Source organism: Mangifera indica, chromosome 5 (genome assembly GCF_011075055.1).
Source record: "Mangifera indica cultivar Alphonso chromosome 5, CATAS_Mindica_2.1, whole genome shotgun sequence".
In the NCBI taxonomy this organism is placed as follows: Eukaryota; Viridiplantae; Streptophyta; class Magnoliopsida; order Sapindales; family Anacardiaceae; genus Mangifera; species Mangifera indica.
This window is the reverse complement of record NC_058141.1, coordinates 17,366,676-17,387,108: the sequence shown is the minus strand read 5'-3', so window position 1 is coordinate 17,387,108 and position 20,433 is coordinate 17,366,676. Positions and strand designations below refer to the sequence as shown.

General features: G+C 34.8%; 4 protein-coding genes across 5 annotated transcripts; 3 read left to right on the top strand and 1 right to left on the bottom strand.

The window, feature by feature from the left end:
* The first annotated feature begins 1,256 nt into the window (after nucleotides 1-1,256).
* On the top strand, nucleotides 1,257-5,905 carry LOC123217388. Of its 2 annotated transcripts, none has more exons than XM_044638397.1 (7): nucleotides 1,257-1,730; nucleotides 2,276-2,933; nucleotides 4,050-4,689; nucleotides 4,782-4,882; nucleotides 4,982-5,071; nucleotides 5,156-5,283; nucleotides 5,414-5,905. In XM_044638397.1, exons 2-7 carry the CDS (start codon nucleotides 2,340-2,342, stop codon nucleotides 5,556-5,558), a joined length of 1,698 nt encoding a protein of 565 aa, XP_044494332.1. In that variant the 5' UTR covers nucleotides 1,257-1,730; nucleotides 2,276-2,339; the 3' UTR covers nucleotides 5,559-5,905. The 2 variants fall into 2 exon arrangements, with proteins under 2 accessions (XP_044494332.1, XP_044494331.1); XM_044638396.1 differs by having other exon boundaries at nucleotides 2,237-2,933.
* Nucleotides 5,906-6,784: 879 nt separating this feature from the next.
* Nucleotides 6,785-11,352, top strand: LOC123216742 (ATP-dependent Clp protease proteolytic subunit 5, chloroplastic-like). Its single transcript, XM_044637295.1, has 9 exons — nucleotides 6,785-7,152; nucleotides 7,634-7,753; nucleotides 7,846-7,960; nucleotides 8,109-8,201; nucleotides 8,456-8,501; nucleotides 8,615-8,687; nucleotides 10,151-10,185; nucleotides 10,284-10,372; nucleotides 10,944-11,352. Exons 1-9 carry the CDS (start codon nucleotides 7,025-7,027, stop codon nucleotides 11,139-11,141), a joined length of 897 nt encoding a protein of 298 aa, XP_044493230.1. The 5' UTR covers nucleotides 6,785-7,024; the 3' UTR covers nucleotides 11,142-11,352.
* A 1,493-nt stretch (nucleotides 11,353-12,845) lies between these two features.
* LOC123216743 (probable WRKY transcription factor 65) lies at nucleotides 12,846-14,603 on the bottom strand. The gene is made up of 3 exons (XM_044637296.1): nucleotides 14,237-14,603; nucleotides 13,969-14,106; nucleotides 12,846-13,766 (listed from the first exon to the last, which is right to left on the bottom strand). Exons 1-3 carry the CDS (start codon nucleotides 14,323-14,325, stop codon nucleotides 13,196-13,198), a joined length of 798 nt encoding a protein of 265 aa, XP_044493231.1. The 5' UTR covers nucleotides 14,326-14,603; the 3' UTR covers nucleotides 12,846-13,195.
* A 3,607-nt stretch (nucleotides 14,604-18,210) lies between these two features.
* On the top strand, nucleotides 18,211-19,284 carry LOC123216308. The gene has a single exon (XM_044636724.1). It carries the CDS (start codon nucleotides 18,261-18,263, stop codon nucleotides 19,086-19,088), a length of 828 nt encoding a protein of 275 aa, XP_044492659.1. The 5' UTR covers nucleotides 18,211-18,260; the 3' UTR covers nucleotides 19,089-19,284.
* Nucleotides 19,285-20,433: the final 1,149 nt, after the last annotated feature.

Below are 20,433 nucleotides of genomic sequence, written 5' to 3'. Positions count from 1 at the left end.
AACACCTAATCACATAATGACATGTCATTATTTGTGCATATAATTTATTATATAATTAATTATTTTGTCTTTTGTTTCTTTTACAGAGTTTTTATCTTATTGTATTGTAAAAGTTGTACCACGTGTTTGTAAAAGCTAAAAGCAAAAAAAGAATAAAACATAATTAAAAGCTAAATTCTTAAAGTATTATTAGAAATTAGTGTTTTCTTCTAGTTTGACTTGAAAATACTCCAAATGTTAAAAATTGAAACGAGTTATTCTTCTTTTGTAATTAAATCAAGGTTGTGCGAAAATTGATTATGATTGTTCAAATCACTCTTAAAACACATGTTTGTCGTCTTGCGATACAAACATATATATATTTAATCAACTTTTATAATGAGGTGAAACAACATGATTAGTGCACAACGCAAAATATAAAAAACACTAATTATGTGAGCAAAAAAATCCTTATTATAAGATTTCCAATTTGCATATCTCTTTTTGAGAAGCGATGAATTACAAAAACATTAACTTGTATCTCAACTGATAGATTGACATTTATCACATAAAAAATATAATCGATTAGTTGATATTCTTGTTTTATTGTATGCCAATTGTAGAAAACAATAACTTTATACTTTACCTTCATAATGTAGCATATTATAAAGTTATAATTAAAATTTGATATTTAAAACTCGAACTTTAAAAAAGAGAAAGACAAAAGGATATAAAAATCAAATATCTAATACTCATGATTTGAAAAATATCAACCTAAGTTAGATGAGAATTCTCATAAAAACCCAATAACTCTAATTAGAACTCTTATCCAAAATCATCATTATTAATTGATACTTATTATCTCCGTTGTTATTTATTTTACGTAAAATTTTAAATTTTGTATATTAGTTAGGAACAAGAAAAAAAATCTTATTAATATATATTTATAAATTTCATCAGATATGAATAATTTCTTATTTATTTTTTAAGTTTTTTAAAAATCAAAATTTAATAATTATCACCTTCGGTTGGTTAATTTCTGATGCACAAGTTAATTAGTATATTTGTTTAGTTTTATCTTTTAAGTATATTTGTCAAAATAATTTACTACAGCCGTAAGGGCAGCGGGACACGTGACCCGCCACACGTGTAAGGAATAAGAGAGGAGCTCACTAACGTGAACACACTAGTGCGTACGGTCTAAACATGCGCACACACTTGCAGCATAACCGTGTGAAGAAGAGGGAAATAAAAGGGAAACAACGCTATGCAAGAGTAAGAGAAAGAGAGACAAGACAATTCTCTCGTAGTGAGAAAGTCAGAAAGAGATTGAACTGAGTCGACTCGAGCCGAGCGAGTTGGGTCCCTGAGTTAAAGTGACCGAATCAACAAAATCTTAAAATCACACCTTAACAAAAACAAAAAATAAAACACAGCGGAGTGTGGTGTGTGGTGTGGGTTTGGGTGTGGGCGTGGCACTAGAAAAAAATGGAGAACGAGAAGATAATTAGTGATCTTTCCTTTACCTCTCTCATGCCCATCATTGTTATTACCTATTCTTCTCTAACCCTAACTCTTATCTACAACTCCGCTCTTCTCACATTAACAATAACTCATATATCAACCAAACCTTTACAACTCAATTCTTCTCTCTTTCTCTCTACTTTTCTTCTTTGTCACTTTTTTTCCGTATCCACCCCGAGTTTTCGTCTCGTTCTCAAGTTTTTCTTCTTTCTTGCCCAACGGAGAAGGTAAAGAATCTGTCTTTCTCTTGAGTTTTTTGTTTTGGTATTGTTTCTTTTCGTCGTTGGCTCTCTTGATTTTGTGTTTGGCGACAGTGCGTGATATGTTAGGTTTCTTGATTTTGTTCTTCGGTTAATAGCCACGAGATTGGTGGGCTTAGATTTGTATGTTTGCTAAGAATTGTCAATTTATTTGATTGAATGATGTGAGGTTCTTGATTACATAATGCTTCTTCATTCTACCTATGTAATCGTGTAATTCGCATTCTATTGCATTTGATTTTCTTCATTTTCTGGAATTTTGGATCCCTCTATTATGTAACGAGGTATGGTCCTGTGTTTTTATGTTTTCCGGCCATATGCAATTCCCGACTTTATATTACTGATTAAATCGTGGCTCTGGCAATTGGTTTGTTGAGTTGCATTTTATTATTATTTATTTCTTTGCCTCTGGTTATCTGTTAGTATTTGTCCGATACAAGAACTCACGGGTTCTCATTTTATTTTTGGTGTAGCATTTTCAAGCGTTCTACATTGCATACTTTTTGCTGTAGGTTACATGATCTGAGAAGTAGTGGCAGCAAAGTATAGTATCTGGGATACGGCAATTTTTGGTTCATGGAAGAGTTTGGGGGCCATTGTTTTAATGGTATTAATAATGCTGCAAAGAAGAAAAGAAGTCAAACTTCTCGCCGACCACGACCTGATTCGCAGTCTGTTGTTGAATGTCATGACTCAACACCACCTTCAGAAGATGTGAGCAAGATCTCTAGTGATGAGAATGTCGGTTATGATAACAAATCTAAGCGGAAAGAGTTCAATCTCAATCAATCTGTTTCTGGGTTATATCCTGGTAGTGGAATTGAAGGTGAGAAACCCCAAAAAAGAGGTAAGAGGGCGAATGGAGGATTTAACAATTTCTACAATAATGAACGAGGGCGAAGTGGCCATAACAATAAACGTGCTAGTGAAGGTGTCCTTGCCCCTGCAAACTGGAGAAGGAATGGTGAGAGCCAGAGTCCAGGGCAGTTGGGAGTGAATTGTGAACATTTAGGAAATGAGAGTAAGGTGAAAAAAGTCAAGCTGAAGGTTGGTGGTGTTACACGCACTATACAGGCAAACTCCACAGCCAATGGTGTGGCAGGGGGTGGGTCTTCTAAGAATTCCCAGTCCTCAGATGACTCCAGACCAAGGCAGAGGCACAATCTTCAGGTATACTGTTGCTTCTTGTCACCTCAATTCTGTGAAGTTTAGTAGCCTCATTCTCTTATTAAGAAGTTATTTGGTATTAGGCTGCATTGTTTTGTCGCTCACTTAAATATTTGTCCTTTTTACTTATGTGAGTATCACTTGCCTTAACTTTGCTCATATCATAATTGTTAAAAGCGTGTTTAGGCGAGAAGCTCCTCAAGGCAATAAGTCCATTGCCTTTAGACTTGCAAGGCGAGAAGCGCACTTTTATTGTGCTTTAGAAGAAGTAAAAAGCGTCATAAAAACTAAACAAAAAAAAAAAGCGTCAGAAAAGCGCGTTTTCTAACCAGACCTAATAATATAAATATTATACTCACTATGACAGCTGAGTTTTATAACTCTCTTATTCACACTCACTGTGACGGCTCAATTTTTCCTTTTTTCTCTATTCTCCGGTGGGATCACCAACAACTCAACAAGATTTCTGCAGGTTTCCATAATATAAATATCTTGTCTCTTTTTTTTTTTTTTTTAGTCTAACCCTAAGTCAATATCTAAAGATAAAAAAATCTTAGAATACAAGTCCTTTGATGAAGAAGAATGTTTTGATAAAGAAATGGATGAAATCGGAGATGAAAAATTTGATGATGAGGAAGAAGATGTGACCTTCGACGATGAAGATGAATACTTAGATTTCGATTAAAACACACGTTTGATAAACGTTTGTGTAGATTGAAGAGTTTTAATATTTTTTCATGATTTATTATAAGCATTTATTTATGCTTTTAAGACTTCATCTATGATATTATGTTTTGGTATTTAAGTAATTAGTCTTTATTATTATTATTTTTTATCGCTTTCGATCCAAAAGCAACGCTTTTGCATTGCTTTTAGGCATTTTTCACCTTTAACAACTATGGCTTAAATGTGTCTAAATACTTAGCATCCAAATGTGAAATAATTTTTTTTTTAAAGCATTTCCAGCCTTATATAGTTGGATAGAGAATAAAATCTTAATTTTTTGGAAGGATATATTCAGTGTTAATGGGGGGTTGTTATAACTTAATAACATAATCTTATTATTGAATTATGTTTGGAATCCTGTGCAATCTTCTCATTTTAATGTTTCTTTCACAGGCAATTTCTGAGGACAGCCTTTCTCCTCAAGATAAGAGGTCTGGCCTTCAAGGGATCCCTTGGAAGGATTTCTCACAAGGTGGTTTTACTTTTGGGAAGGAGGATCCATTGATGGGGAAGAGATTTGGAAAAAATTCCTCCGGAAAACAAGATCACTCTGGTGCTGCTCGTAAGAGCAAGCGGGTATCTAAGAGGCGTGTGCTGGATGGAGAATTTGAAGATGATGAGGATGATGAGATTCGATACCTGGAGAAACTTAAAACTTCAAAGGTTACTCCAGGTTATAAGGATGATGAAGAATTAGGAAAAAAACATCTAAAACTTTCTAGAGTTTCAAATTTGGAAAATATTGGCACTTCAAGGTCAGGCAAGGATGGGAAAAAAAATTCCAGGTCTGATAGAGTTTCTGGGGACACTAATTATGAGGAAGAAGAAGAGGAGCCATTGTCTGATGGCGAGGCATGTGATAGAAAGGACAAAAAACAGAAGAAAGAATCTGTTGACACATTGATGAATGATAAGAGGGAAATAGCACTGACAACACGTCAAAGGGCACTTCAGTCTAGCAAAGATACGTCTTCTGCTCCAGGTTCAAGTTTAATTGAGTTCCCAAATGGTTTACCACCTGCCCCACCAAGGAGTAAGCTTCTGCTATGTCATATAGGTTATATAATTGGATTATTAGTTTTATTACTCCATAATGTGGTGATTTCTTTTTTACTTTTATTACAGAGCAAAAGGAGAAACTTACAGAAGTGGAGCAGCAACTAAAGAAAGCGGAAGCTGCTCAGAGACGAAGAATGCAAGTTGAGAAGGCTAATAGGGAAAATGAGGTCAGTTTAATTTATTGTGTAAGGCAGTTTTTTTTCTTTTCATTGGTGTTTTGAGATCTGAAGATGCTATAACACGCATGTTTTGCTTGTTCATAATAGGCTGAGGCTATTAAAAAAATTCTTGGTCAAGATTCTGGCAGGGAGAAGCGGAAAGCACAAAAGAAAAAGCGCCAGGAAGCTTTGGCACAGGTGGTAAAATTTTTTAGATAAATTTGTCTTAAAATCTTAACTTTTAAGCCAATCATTTATTTTAACTTGGGTCAATCTTTACAGGAGAAGGCTGCAAGTGCGCTGATGCGTGCATCCAGTACTATCAGATGGGTTATGGGTCCTGCCGGAACCGTTGTGACATTTCCCAAAGATATGGGCCTCCCTAGCATTTTTGAATCAAAACCTTGCAGGTATTATCTGTTGGAAATTGAAGTTATTTCCTCTACCAAACAAATTTGTCGGCTATGTGAAATACCATTACATGTGAGATTAATTTTCTGTATGTGATGTCTATTTTTCTATTCTGGTGTGGATATGCAGTTATCCTCCTCCACGTGAGAATTGTGCGGGTCCATCTTGCACTAACCCATACAAATATCGGGATTCGAAATCAAAGCTTCCCCTCTGCAGTCTCCAGTGCTATAAAGCAGTTCAAGAAAAACTTCAGGCTGAAACTACATGCTGATATTGCCGGAATATTGGTCCTGTTGTGGCACATGCAAGGTAGTTCTGCACATTTATGTTAGTAAATCTTTGTTTAGAGGCTGGCAGAAGTTATTTTTCTTTAACTTCCATTTATTTAGAGAGAACAATACAAGCATGGATTCTCATTGGCTGTATGAGCAGCCAAATAAACATCAGTATACAGCGTATGCTTGGTGACAGTGTTGCACATAAATAAGAGGATTAGATAAGAGTCTTGTACCTGAAGGAGCTTTTGTAATGTTAATGTTTTTCACCGGTCTCATTGATTCAATTGGATTATTTGATGCTGGTATCTTATTAAATTGTCCTCCTACCGCAGTTTTGATATATTTCTTTCTTACCTGAAGCCCCATTTATATAAATAAATTTTGTCCAAACCTGAATAGAAGGAATTTCAAGTTGCCTTGTACGCTGTAGTTAAGTTTGATGTATAGATTCAAATTAGAATAAACTTACTTGTACAAGCAAATTATACAAATTTATGTTGACAAACTAAGATGACAATTGGTGATTGGATGACGTGATTGATTAATTTTTCTTTTTATCTCATAATCATCTAAGCAATTCTACTACCTTAATTTGTATAATTTATTTGTATATGTAGTATAAATTTTATTTGTCATCATTGTTATCAATATTATATGTTATGATATAGATATAAAATAATATGCATTATAACGTGTATCAATTTAATATAATATGATATATATTATTAATATAGATCGATATATTTTTTTAATAAAATGATGATATAATAAATATGTATATAAAAAATTTAAAACTTTTAAAAGTGTTTATAATATTTTTTAAAATAGTGATGTATTAATTAAATTTTTTTATTATTTTATTTTTAAAAGATATATTATAATATATAATATAAAAAATTAAATTTTTAATACACGATTTGATAACCATGTTTGTCACTGTGCTTGGGTATTCACATCAGTTTGGTTTTAATGCTGTAAATAAAGCCAGTTTTACTTTTAGATTACATGGGAATTGCTATGACTTTACTATGAACCCTAACTTTACTTGGTGAAAAATAATTATAAAAACTAGATTTTTAATTTTAAAACATAATATTCCATTGGTAGCGATAGATTTTTAAAATTTAAAACATAATATTTGGGCGTCCAAAATAAAGAAACAAATAAACAAGTAATATAATAAGAAGAAACGAAATTTTATTACTTATTCAAACGCAGCGCAGGTACCGAACATACGGGTCTCTTGATCTGACCCGTTTACAAAATGGGTCGGAGAATTTAGTATTGAGGAAGTCGCTATTAAGTTGTTTCTTGCAGGTACACTACTGATCCTATAGCTCCAAATCCGATAGCCGTTCCTCCGTCGCCCCAAAAAAATCTAGCAGATAAGGGGGTCATTGTTTTGGAAGCACCTCTACTTCATTTGACCGTAAAAGTGTTCTGAAAAATCTGATAGAATATGGCACACACGTGCGTCTCCACGTCTTCGGCATCATCGTACTCTATCTTCTTCTCTCCAAACCCTAGCGCCAGCGCTAATTCCAATTCTCAGAAGCTGCCTCTCGCTTTCCATCCCTTCCGCTCGTGGTATTTCTTTCCTTGCTTAGAAAATGAAATCTAACTTTTCATATTTAGTCGTTTTTTATCTTTAAGTTTTGGTTTTGGTAATAGTAATAGGATACTTTTTTAACTCCATCGTGCTCGAAGAACAGAAAATGAATCTGATATTAATAGCTGTAGCTTGCGAATGAAATGTCATCCGTAAGTTGATTCAAGTTCGATAGAATTTCATTCGAGGAAACCTAAGAGCAAGAAATGAATGTTATTCATTTTTTCGTTCTCTTTTTTATTTTTTTGTTGCTTTTGTTCTTCAAAAAAGTGCTTTTAGCGCGGCCAAACGCTCTAGGCGGCTCAATTAAATGAGTTTTTATTTTATTTTAATTATCCAAAAGTATAAATGTAAAATTTTGCCTCCAACAGAGGAAAGCCTACTACTAACATAGTACTATCGGTTATTTTCATGAACACTTTCTTGGAAATATTGAGTGTTAACTTTTGGAGTCCACAGGAAATCAAAGAAACTAATTTGTGCTCCTAAAAACTTGCGAAATTCTTCACCAAAGGCAGTTTACTCTGGCAAGTTTTGGGCACCAGAGGGGAGTTATCAGCAGGGGATTTGGTCTATTAGGTATAGTTTTTGAGAAGATATTATAATCACATAGCTCATTAATGTCTGTATGTCTACATGTAAATGAAAGATTTTCTGAAACTTACATGCAGGGATGATTTACAAATTCCATCATCTCCATACTTCCCTGCATATGCACAAGGTCAAGGCCCAGCTCCAATGGTCCAAGAGCGGTTTCAGAGTGTTATTAGTCAACTATTTCAACATGTAAGGGACTTATTTTGTTTCTTTTTCGTTTAACTTTTAATTTTGGACTTATTTTGTTTCTTTTTTGTTTAACTTTTAATTTTTTTTAAGTAGTGAACTATTTGTTTCTCCTGCCACCTATGATCTTGGTGTTTGTTTGGATTGTTAGAGAATAATTCGCTGTGGTGGAGCTGTTGATGATGATATGGCAAATGTTATTGTTGCCCAGCTTCTGTACCTCGATGCTGTTGATCCTCAAAAGGTCCATTTCTTGTCTTTATTCTAGCTGATAATGTCTTTGTGTATCATAGTCTAGTCTATAATCAGCAAACACCCACTCTTGAGCACTGTAAAGTTGTTCATTCATAATTTTATGCAAACACTGTTTATTGCCATTGCATTACTACTGTGGATCATTTATTAATATAGATTATCATCTAACCAAGAAATTTTATTTATTAGAGAGGATTGTGCAAGTACTTTACCAAATAGTGACTGTTCTGCTCTTTTGAACAGGATATTGTTATGTATGTTAACTCTCCTGGAGGATCGGTTACAGCTGGTAATATCCTTTTTAAGAGAATAATATATTAGTGTATTCTTGCTATGTTTAATTATGTTAGGGATGGAAATTTTCTTCATTAACTGCCTAAGTTCATACCTTTAACTTTTCAGGTATGGCAATATTTGACACAATGAGGCATATTCGACCAGATGTTTCTACTGTTTGTGTTGGATTAGCAGCTAGGTATGAACTATAGTTGTTTTCTTCTCAGCCATACCATTATACCTTTCACGATTACTTCATGTCGTATACAATACAGTTCCTTTCCTTTCCCCAAAAAAATATTCTCTTCAAAGTGCATGTGTAATTACTACAATAATTCTCAAATGTTTTGACATAATGAATATAATGCGACTTTGTCATGAGTGTGACACTAAGTCTTTGATGCAGTCTGATGGGTTCTTTTGTTCACATAGTTAAGGTAGTGTTCATGATATTAGACACTGAGAAAGTGTAGCTTTTGAGTCATTGTTTCCAGAGCTTGTCGGTCCAATAAGTAATAATTTTACTTGCTTATAAATGGATACTAGACCCAAGTCCATAAATAACCCAAACTCAACTCACATTCAAAATGAAATAAACCCAAAATTGTATTCAATGATCAGCAACTCAACATCAACTGATCCTTAATCCATCAGTACAAGAAATATGATGTTACTGACAGTTCGAGGAGCCAACTTCCTCCTTCAATCTTCTGCTAATTTTTTCCTCCCTTTTTTCTTCTTTTCTCCATCTTTTATTCACAACCAAAATCCAGCCACGGGCCTCCCTATGCTTTGCCAATTTGTTGCTCATGAGGAGCTCCCAATTTGCTGCCCTCACTCTTCGTACTATACACATTTAGTATAAGGGGTATTCAATTAACCCAAAATTGTATTCAATGATCAGCAACTCAACATCAGTTTATTACTGTATATAGGTAATCCTTAATCCATCTGTACAAGAAATAAAGTGTGCCTGGTAGTTCACGGAGCCAACTTCCCCTTTCAATCTTCTGCTAAATTTTTTTCTTCCCTCTTTTCTTCTTTTCTCTGGCCTTTATTCACTACTAAAATCCCTTCTAATGACTTTCCCAATCTTCCAATCCTAGACTGCCACATACCTCCCTAGGCTTTACCAATTCCGAGCTCATGAGGAGCTCCCAATCTGCTGCCCTCAGCCCACGCTTCCTGCGATACACATGCTGTGTGGGGGGCTGTCACTTATCCATGTACAGTATCTTAAGCTGTCTGAGATTACTTGAGAAGGTCAGGTGTCTTATGATATATTGGTTTTGTGGTTTGTTTGATGTATTTTGGCTATTTTCATATGCTCTTGAATGCACAATGATTGAATGGATTCAACCATAATCTTGCTGGGGAATGGCTCATATCTCTGTTTAGTATGTCCCATCTACTTTGGGGTAGAGTATTGAATCATAATTGTATGTTGTTTTTTTTTTACTTAATTTACTAGAGAAAATAGTTAGTACAATTAAAATGTTGAAGGGTAGGAGACTAGTAATTCATTTAAATATCAAAACTGTTACATGGTTACTATACCGTCAATGTGAAGGTATGTTGGTTGTTCCTGAAAATGTTATGCACCATATTATGCAACTTTTGCCATTACTAATGGATGTACTCTCTTGTTTTTTTCTTGTGTAGTATGGGAGCTTTTCTACTTAGTGCTGGTACCAAAGGTAAATAATTTCTCTGACTTGCATTCACTTGAGCTCCCTCTTATGGTTTACCCAAGTTTCCTAAACATGTTTCCTTTTCTGGCTCATGGCTGCTGAAGGAAAAAGATACAGTTTGCCAAACTCAAGGATAATGATCCATCAGCCTCTTGGTGGTGCACAAGGTGGGCAAACTGACATAGATATTCAGGTAAGCTCCTTTTTCCTTTTTATTTTTCTCCTCTACTCTGCCCGTCTTTAAATTTTTCATTTTTGGTATTTGAATAATAACAACGGAATGGCAGTTGCACTATTGTAAACTTTTTCCCATTTTGTTTGAGGATATAATGTCATTTGGATTTTTTTTGCAGTTATAGGGGGTAAGGGACATTGCCTTAGATTTAAATCTGACTGTTTTGTAAACGGATTTCTATACTTGAAACCAGTTTTGAGAAAATTTTATCGAATTTGCAAGTTCTTATATACCTTGTTTGAAGAAAACAAAGGATTCCGTTTAAATTCTTGATCAAATAAGCCCTAAGCTTACATTGATAAAACACGACTTATTTCTTTAGAAAGTTATAATCACCATCAGTTAGACACAAAGATTGTTTTAAGCAATTTGGCTTCTGCTTCTATTTTGACATGACGGGCTTGTTAAGTCCAGGGATACATATTCATTAGTTACTTGATTTGTAAAATTTAAACTTTTCTAGATGAAGCTTATGTTTTTTTTTTCTGTTGTTAGTACCATAACTTTAACAAGAGTTAATGATTATTAGGCAAATGAAATGCTGCATCATAAAGCAAACCTGAGTGGATATCTTTCCTACCACACCGGTCAAAGTCTTGAGAAGATCAACCAAGACACCGACCGGGATTTTTTCATGAGTGCAAAGGAAGCCAAAGAGTATGGGCTCATAGATGGTGTTATCATGAATCCTCTTAAAGCTCTTCAGCCGTTGGCAGCAAGTAACTGATGGTAATTAGTTGTCTTACGTGTGACCGACCTTGTTGATTGTTGCTATAATTTGACACAAGTATGTCGTAGCGTTGAATAAGAATCATCCTTATAGCCTTTTTGAGTATATTAGACTGCGGAATAATGAGTGGTGTGATACAGAATTGAACAAAGATGATTTTTGCTGTTAGCTTTAGATGAATTAAAGGTTTAGAAAAATTATTGGTACATTTTTCTTTTTCACCATGCACATTAAGTCTAATATCTCTTGACGCATGGCGGCGGCTACCATCTACTTCAAAAACACTACCATTTATTACCTTGTATAAAATTATAAATATCTGTCTGGGTCTTTAAAGTCAAATCATGGCTAAATTGCCTTCCAGAAGATGAGCTCAGTCTAATTAAAACACGAGCAGGACTTTTTGACATTATTTTATTTGGATTTATTTCATTTTCAGTATCCGTGATAGTATGTTGTTTATGAGAGGATTCTCTTCATCTTACACATTTTGAAAAGCCTAATCTAAGCATTGTATCAAAGAAAAATTGGAATTTGGAAAGAAGTTATATTGGAATCGGAAAGTTCATGCTTCTAGCGGTAATTGAATTTAAGCACAATGCTGTGATTAAAGTACCATAGCGTGCTTCTTAGTTTACATAAGAAATATATGTTCATTGTGGGCGGAACAAAACAATTGGGCGGATAGCACAGCATTACCGAAGATTAAGAGTGAATTATATTTTGGTTTGGCCAAAAACATTTTCCACTCTTCATTGTATGTATCAGATATTTTTCATGGAAGTTATGCGATAAAAGGGTAAAATAATATTTTTATTTTCTAAAATTTGAAAACATAATTAAAAAATAAATAGAAAATTTGATTGATTCGTGATCAACACGACGGCTTCTGGGGCATTTCTTCACTGTTTTTTTAATTGAAATATAACGAACAAAAGAAGTTAATCAACACAAACAATCGAGGCTAACTGAGGGGAGAGACGGATCCAAAATGAAGTGTCCCTACTGCTAGCGCCACCACATCCACGGAGTGCACCTCATGCGACAGAGTCATCGAAGAGACAGAGTTCTACTACAACAAGAAGACCACCAGCTGAAGCTTTGTGTACCATTTTTTAACCCTGGAAGCTTTGACAACTCCAACCCATTTTCTGATTTTGGTTTCTGGGTGTCTTAAGTTTTTCAAGAACTGGAACAGCAGAGGTAGATTCTCAAGTGGGTTGGGGTTGAAAAAGGTTTGAGTGTAATGTTTTGTTTGTAAATACACTATTTTTTGTTCTTCACCTGGGAAAGCTACAGTGGAGGGTTTGAATCTGATAAACGAGAATGAAGGCTATGAAGAGATTAAGCATTAAGTATTTCGTCCAACTAGATATCGGAAAATATTAAAGTTTACCTGACGTGCTTGCTTACGATATATGGTATTCACAATGAAACTGGCCGCCTTTTTTATAAGTTTGGAATCTCATGTCGATACTTAACCCTTATAAAGCATCCAGCTGATTAGCATATGGATTCTATAACGGCTATTTCACCCAAAGAAATAAAATCTAGGAGACAGATCAAGAAACTTCACCCACAATTCTCAATCATCCCCCTAAGTGGGAAAAACAATTAAAACAAAAAAAAAGGGTCCACAATCAGAACATCCCATCAGCCGAATCAATCACTCAAAGAAAATCTGAGAAAAATGAAAACCCATTCAAAAGGGGAAAAAGAGATCCTCATGTATCATAAAGATGTAAGTGCAGCCACTCGTGAACCTCGTGCTATCTTTAATGATAAAAATAATCTACAGAAACAAGCACCCACAAAAGGCTCCACCACCAAAATGAGTGTGCATGTGTATGTGACTTGGTGGATTTCTCATCTAACAAAAGCATTTATCTCTATCTCCAAGAAAACCCCCCAAAATTATATTTTATTATATCTACCCACTAACTTTAGAAAAACTAGAAAAATGCCAATTAAAACTAATGGAAGTGGGAATCCCATTTATCAACATTTTAATTACAGTTTCACTAAGGCTGCAAACACTAAAAACACTCGGATCAAGAAGGGACAACAGGAATCCTTTCATCGAAGAGATTGCTTCTCATGAAGCTACTGTAAACTGAAGATGTGGGCAGTTCTTCAAGCTCATCAAAGAAGTCATTATTCTCTTCTGATTTGGGTGTTGAAAATTTCATGAGATTTGGATAAGAGAGGGGCTCTTCATCCAAGAGAAGGCTCAGTGTATCATGATCTTTTTCTAGATTCTCTGTGAAAGGGTCTTCTTGGTTAATCATAATGTCTCGGGGACATCTTATTGGGGATTGTAAATAATGAAATTGATCTTCACTTACATCTTCATCGATGGTGGTCACAGTGACAGTAGGTTGATTCTTTGTCTCCTCCTTTTCCTCTTGTGGTTCTTCTTGTTTTGGGGTAGTGGGCGGATCCTCAGTGTCTTGGATTTCAGGTTCTTTAAATTGTTGGGTCAAATTGATATTGTGAACATCAGGACATGGATGGTTATGGGAAGAGGTGTAGGTGATAATAAGCATTGAAGCATCGGTTCTGCATCTCTCTACTTGTTTCTTGGCCGAGCATCCTTTTGATGTGCTGCACCTGTAGTAACCCCTGCATGCCATGGATAAGCCTAAAAACTTCAAATTTCTTCTTATGGAAAGGGAAACTGAAGGACTAACTCTTTTGATCACTGGCTAAACATTAACACAGTTGAAATCACTCTGTTGGAGAAATTCTAAACATTAAAGACCTGAGATCATCAAGATCTAGTAAGGTAGCAACCAGGAAATTGAGAGAAAGAAAGAAAGTGAACCTCGGATGAGGAGAACCTTTAATTGGTTTCTGTCCATACTTCCTCCAAGACCAAAAATCTGAAGGTGGACCTTCATTCTTTAGCTTCCCAGCATTTTCTCCAATCTTCACTCTAACAACAGTCTTCTCAACCACCTTCCTAAAGCACCACAACAACACAATTCAATGTTAAAGAAATACATAATTTTTAGCTAAAAATACTCTTAGAACACAGCGACTTGAAGGGAAAAGACAAAAAATTAAAAAACAAAAAGAGTATAACAACCCACCTTCTTTTGGAAGCCTGAGTTTCAGTTTCTGATTTGAGTTCAGACTCAGTAACCTGTGTGTCCAATTTCGGAGAGATAGAACCATCCATAACTACTTGATTCTTACTATGCTATGCCCAAAAGAAAAACTTTTGAAGAGATCAATTACTAGATACTGCTGCACCAAAAGAAATTATCAAGATGAAAGCTGAAGCTGTCACTCAATTGAAAAAGAAAGAGAGAAGAAGCAAAAGAAATGAGTTGGACAAAAGATGACAAAACCAACAAGTTGCCTCCGCCCTTTCTTTTCACACATTAAATAAAAAGCGATGAACAAACAACTACACCATCTCATCTCACCCCACCAGGCAATAAAATAATCCACCCACACAGTTGCTTATATAAATGTGAAGATATATGATTTCTTGATAAAACATGTCAGTTTCTTCTTGCGCCAGTTGATTGGCTGGGAAAACTGTGGGACATACGTTTTGTCCAGAACCACATTTTATTGTTGCCATGTGGACATAGTTGTGACGAATGTGCCAACTCCACCATTCCAAATGCTAAACATACACACTACTGCACTTGGATTTAGTCATCCAGCCCACTGCTAAACGTTTCATGTTTATATTTCTTTTTACATGTGATGTTTGATTAAAATATTTTTTAGTTTTCACCGTTGAGGGATTCATCCAGTTGGCAAGGAACTTTTTAATATACTGTTTATAGATCATAAATTTCTATTTAGATGTGAATTAACAAAGGTGGGGAAAGTATGGAAGCTAGGAGAAGGAAAATGCTGCCTGTTTTGTGCTTGTGTTCTTTGTCACTGCTCAAGCCGCTTCAATGTTTGACAAGTTTATGGTTACCAACATCAGGGTAAGTGACTCTCTGGGCATCATCATATTCGGCCCAAACTAATTATCAACTAATTTTGCTTGATGTTATGTGGACCTGTTTAGCCCAAATTTCTTGCAAAGCCCAATTATGATTTATGCTAAGATGATTTACATCTATCCTATCAATTATCATCAATCAATCTGGTGCTTTTGTTTTTGTGTTTTCTAAATGTGAAAAAGATGATAAATGAGTAAAGTAAGAAGAAATAAAGTATATGACTTCAAAGATAATAACTTACACCAATTGCTGACTCTCCCACCTCCCCTCCCTCTCCCCCTACCGACACAGCACCTCCCTACTATCCAATATCCCACCACAACATTAGCCAGTACCACCATTATGCCGCCACCACCTATATTTGTTTAACATTTCCGCCCTATCATCATACATATTCCCTTCCCCCTCCCCTTACCTACCTTTCATTGTTACTATGAATTCAATCTCATCTATCTAGATGTTCCTAGCCATGAGATAAGGAAATTTGTTCCCTTTTACCTTCTAAAGTCTTTAACTCTTATTTATTTACTCCTCTCCACATTAGGGCAAAAACTAAAAATTGAATAGAATCTCATAAATCTTTCAAAAGGGAAGTGCATGGGAGTGGAATGGAATTAGCAGTGCATCAAATCTTTCCAAAGAGAGGACGTAGAAGGATAGATATGGAAAATCTTTTTTTAATTTGATATTGTAAATAAGTTTTAAAAAAAAATATTGAGTATTTGTGTGATAGTGAAAAGAGATGAGTGAGTTATTTGCACAATAAAGTGTCTTCTAAATCAAAATAATAAATTGGATCGTTGATGATGATAGGGAATAGTGATAGTATTGTTATCGATAATAATAAAGAGTTGTGATAGTCTTATATAGAAAACGAATAATTTTGTCTATTTAAATATTATCATAAAAATATTTTTTTTCTTTATCTTTTTTTTCTAAAAATATAATAAAATTTATTAACAAAATTTAATAAAAGATGGTAATTTATTATTTTTCGGCTTTTACAAGTGGCAACTACTGTTTTAACATTGTTTCAAGATTTAATAATGAAAACCTACATGAAATTTGTAACATCTCTAGGATTTTTAATGGCTTAAAAGAGTTCTCTTAAACTAGTAAAACGTACATTCAAATTCAAGCGGGCTCATTGCTTCTTGAATCAAACAGAAACTCACCGTATGGGCATTGAAAAAACACAAAAGGTTCAAAACTGTGTTGCAACAAACCAGAAAGATTAACCTGCAAGGCTGCAACCGTCCATTACAAGGATGCAACAACTAACTGCATATGCTTTGATTGTCAGCAAAAATTTCAAATATGATGCTTTTGCTCCCAAATCAACTTCAACGTCCATAAACAAGGACAGCTCTGTTTCAGGACAAGCAGAAAGCATGCTCTTACTTTTGATTTCGGAAGGAAGGAGGTTGAGCTCACTATAGATGATAAAGACAGTTGAATTGAATTAACAATTATACTAAAATTTCTACCAAATGATTCTATAAATTATACATTCGGCATGCAGGTATGAGTTCGCAATCATAAGACGTTCACGCATTCCGGTATCCAAATCAAGAGATTACAGTTCAACGGCTGGCATGATCAGAGACCGTCAATCAGCTCACCAAACCAATCATTGTCAAATACAATGTAATTCAAAAAAGAAAAGCGATTGGAAATTAAATTGTTTTGGACTTTTCAACACGTCAAGGAAGCATAGGAAGTGAAGGGGTCAATGGATAATTTCAATTTTCTTATCACACGGTGGAAGAAAGAGCACAGATTATATTAAATAGGCAAAAGACTTATTCTCACCCAAGTTTGTTGAAACTCTAAAATAGTACCCATTAAATATTAAAAATTTAAATTTTTACTCATAAGTTATTAAAATTAATCAAATCAGTTAGTTCTAAGAGTAAAATCATTATTTAACTATTAATATATTAAAAATAATAAAATTTTAATTTATTTTCCTTTTAAGCTTAAAAACTAAACATTTCTTTTCAAAAGTTTTGAAAAGTTTCATTTTTCCCCTTAGGGTTTTTCCTTGTTTTTCTCTGACGATCGAAATTGGCTTCATTCCGTTGGCACTCTCTCACTCTTGAATCGACAAATGGATGATGCAAGCCAAACACAAGAAACCTTCGTTTGCTCACACATCAACAAAGGCACTCTCTCACACATTTTGACGTTTGGTCTCTAATAAAGAAAGACAATTTCATTCGAATGCATTTGGATGAAGAATTGATCATTAGACAAAGCCAAATTAGGAGTGAGACAGTGCTGACAAAACGAAACTGGTTCTAGTCGCCAGAGAAAAGCAAGGAAAAAAGACAAAACCCTAGGGGAAAAATAAAACTTTTGAAAACTTAGGTTTGAGGGGAAAATTATTAGTTTTTAAGATTAAGAAAGAAAATGAAATAAAATTTTATTATTTTTAATATATTACAAGTTAAACAATGGTTTTACCCTTTGAATTAACTGATTATATTAATTTTAACCGCATACAAATAAGAGTTTGAATTTTCAATATTTAGTGGATACCAGTTTAAAATTTCAAGAAACCTTGGGTGTGAGAATAAGTCTTTTAGCCTATTAAATGTTATAGAAGAATTGTGGGATTAGGTAGTAGCTTTTATGGCTAAAATCAAGTGTTTAACTTGGATAATAGACGGTACACACGTTTACTTCTAGAGGTTTTATAATATATGTTTTGTATTTCAACTATTAGGAAACAACTGTACATTTGATTTTTCTAAACATTATATTTACATTAAAAACTAGTCTTACTTGCATGTAAAACAAATAACAGGAATGATTAAGCTTTATCATATGGTGGGCATAGGACACAGCAGCTATTTGGATGAGAAGATATATTATATATATATATATGTATGTATGTATGTATGTATGTAGGTATATTGTTATAACATGTTGGTTTTGTATTATTGCCCAATAATAAATAAGAATTCATGAACTAGGACCGGAATAAGACCATGTCTTTGTTTCAACTAATTTAAACGATGGACGTGACAACCACTATATTAATTTTCCTTTGCTGAAGCTAATAATTCTATTCTAATGACATATATAGACCTTATGTTATGTTACTTATGATCTAAACAAGAATTAGCGGATAAAGACTAAAATGGTCTGCCTGCAGAATTTGCAATGGAAGGCTAAGGAGCTCTTGATCGAACCTTTCTACCTCCTCACAATCAATCTCTTGACCCTCTTGCTTCCCCTCTCGTTTCTCCTTTTGGCTAGGGTCTCGTGTGCCCACTATCTCTTAGCTTCTTATGCCACACGGCCACTCTCTTCTCTTTTCTTCCCTTTTTTTCTCTACACAAGCCCAACAGTTCTCTATATTCTTGTTTCAACTATTAGCATAGCAACTCTCATTCATGGGTTGACAGGTAAACTTGCAATTCTAAGTGAGTCGCCGGGCGCAGTTTATCAACCTCGTTTGTACACAGCCTGGATTCTGCTTTGCACGTCACAAATTTGTGTTGGATTGGGGATTGAAGGCAGCATATCAGTTGGAGTTGATGGGTCTAGTTTTGGTAATGAGAGGAGTTTGTTCAGTAGAGTAATATTTTTCTTGGGTTTGCACGAAACGATGCTACTTTGGTTCAGAACGGTGGTGAAGGCAGTGGTTGATGACACAATTTTTGGGGTTTCAAAAGAGGAGAGATGGGTGGAGAGGGTCAGCATGGCTTTGACTCATGGTGTCTTTTGGTGGGGGAAGTTGAGAGATGAGGTGGAATCTCTGGCGGTTGTGGCTGAGGCTAAAAAAGAGGCGTTAATGAGTGTAGGGGTGGCTGACTTTGTTGGCTGGTGGCTGTATTACCTGACCGTCACTATTGGGATGGTTAGGCTTGTCAAGGGGCTACTTTGGCTTGGAATGATTTTGCTTTGTAAGATGGTGAAAAGAAATTCTGTTACTCACCCTTGCGATGTTGAAGACAAGGTCTGAACAACTATCCCTCTGATACTTCTGTAATTTTCTTTTTAATTATCGTTCTGGTCAACAATTATATTGTATTCTTTCACCTGTAAACTTGCACCAAACGTATATTATTGGGGAAGATTTCATCGATCTTTATAATGGTCTTGCCTATTTGTAACATAGCATTGCTTTTATATAGAAGGAGCTTGAGATTAAAAAAGAATAAGGAGTGTGAGAGAAGGATTAGTAAAAAAAATGAAGACGGATTTCTTGCTCCAGACTTCTTTGTCATTTTACAAGCTATTCTACGTACGGATTTATTGGATTCTTCGAATGGATTTAATAAGGATTTCGGGCCCAATCGGATCTCGGATTTTTAATCTGTTTAAACCCGAATCCGAAATCCTTATTGAACAAAAATATTGTTTGGGCCCGTTTTAAAGGATAAAGTTTGTTCAGTCCGATATATTTTGTTTTGGACTGAACAATTAGGCCAGTTCAGTTGACAGCCCTATTTGTTCGTTTCCTGCTTTATCATCTGCCAGATATTACCTTCTCCGCGTACGCTTAAGTATTGTAGAAAGGAGTGTTGCCCCAAAGGCCGCCCATGTAAATAACTAATCATGAGAAGGGCCGTAGCATCTGTAACTGTTACAATCCTGCTGATAGAAGCAAAACATGGCGATGCTCTGTCCTGCATTGAATTCAAATGGGCTTTATGCCTCTGTCACGAAACTGGTAATATTATGTATATTCTTTTAAATATATAATTGAGTATATAGATAAAACGTTAATAAAAACTGAATTAAGTTATAAGTGAAACGATGTTTTCTGAGTTCAACATGACCGATGCTCCCTAAGTATCACAATATTTCCTAAAGATTGAAGCTACATAGTTTGGAGAAGTCAATTCCTTGCTATCAAAAGCATAATTATAGCATCCCTTCAACTTGGGCGGATATACTTAAACACCAGAAAGAGACATATACATAGAAATAGTACACACATATCAGAGAACGACAAGAAGTAGGACAATGAAAAATTTTAAAGTAAATTCCCATTTATCTATGCTTTATATGTAAAACAAAAAGTGTTGACTAGTAGATGAGACAACAAAGAGAAATTCTTGGCATTATATATAAGACAACGAGAAGAAAAAAAAAGAAATGGAAAACCGAGTAGTTAATAGATAGTGTATTGCTAAATGATTTTCTCGGCAAACAAACATGTTTGATATGATATTTGACTATTGCAGGTAGGAATACAAATTCTTCGGAAGATTTATCTTGCCACTCTTCCAACTCTGGTACGATCCTCTACTACTCCACTGGCTTGTTCAGATTCTGCTTCTCTTCCGCCAAGGCATGAATTA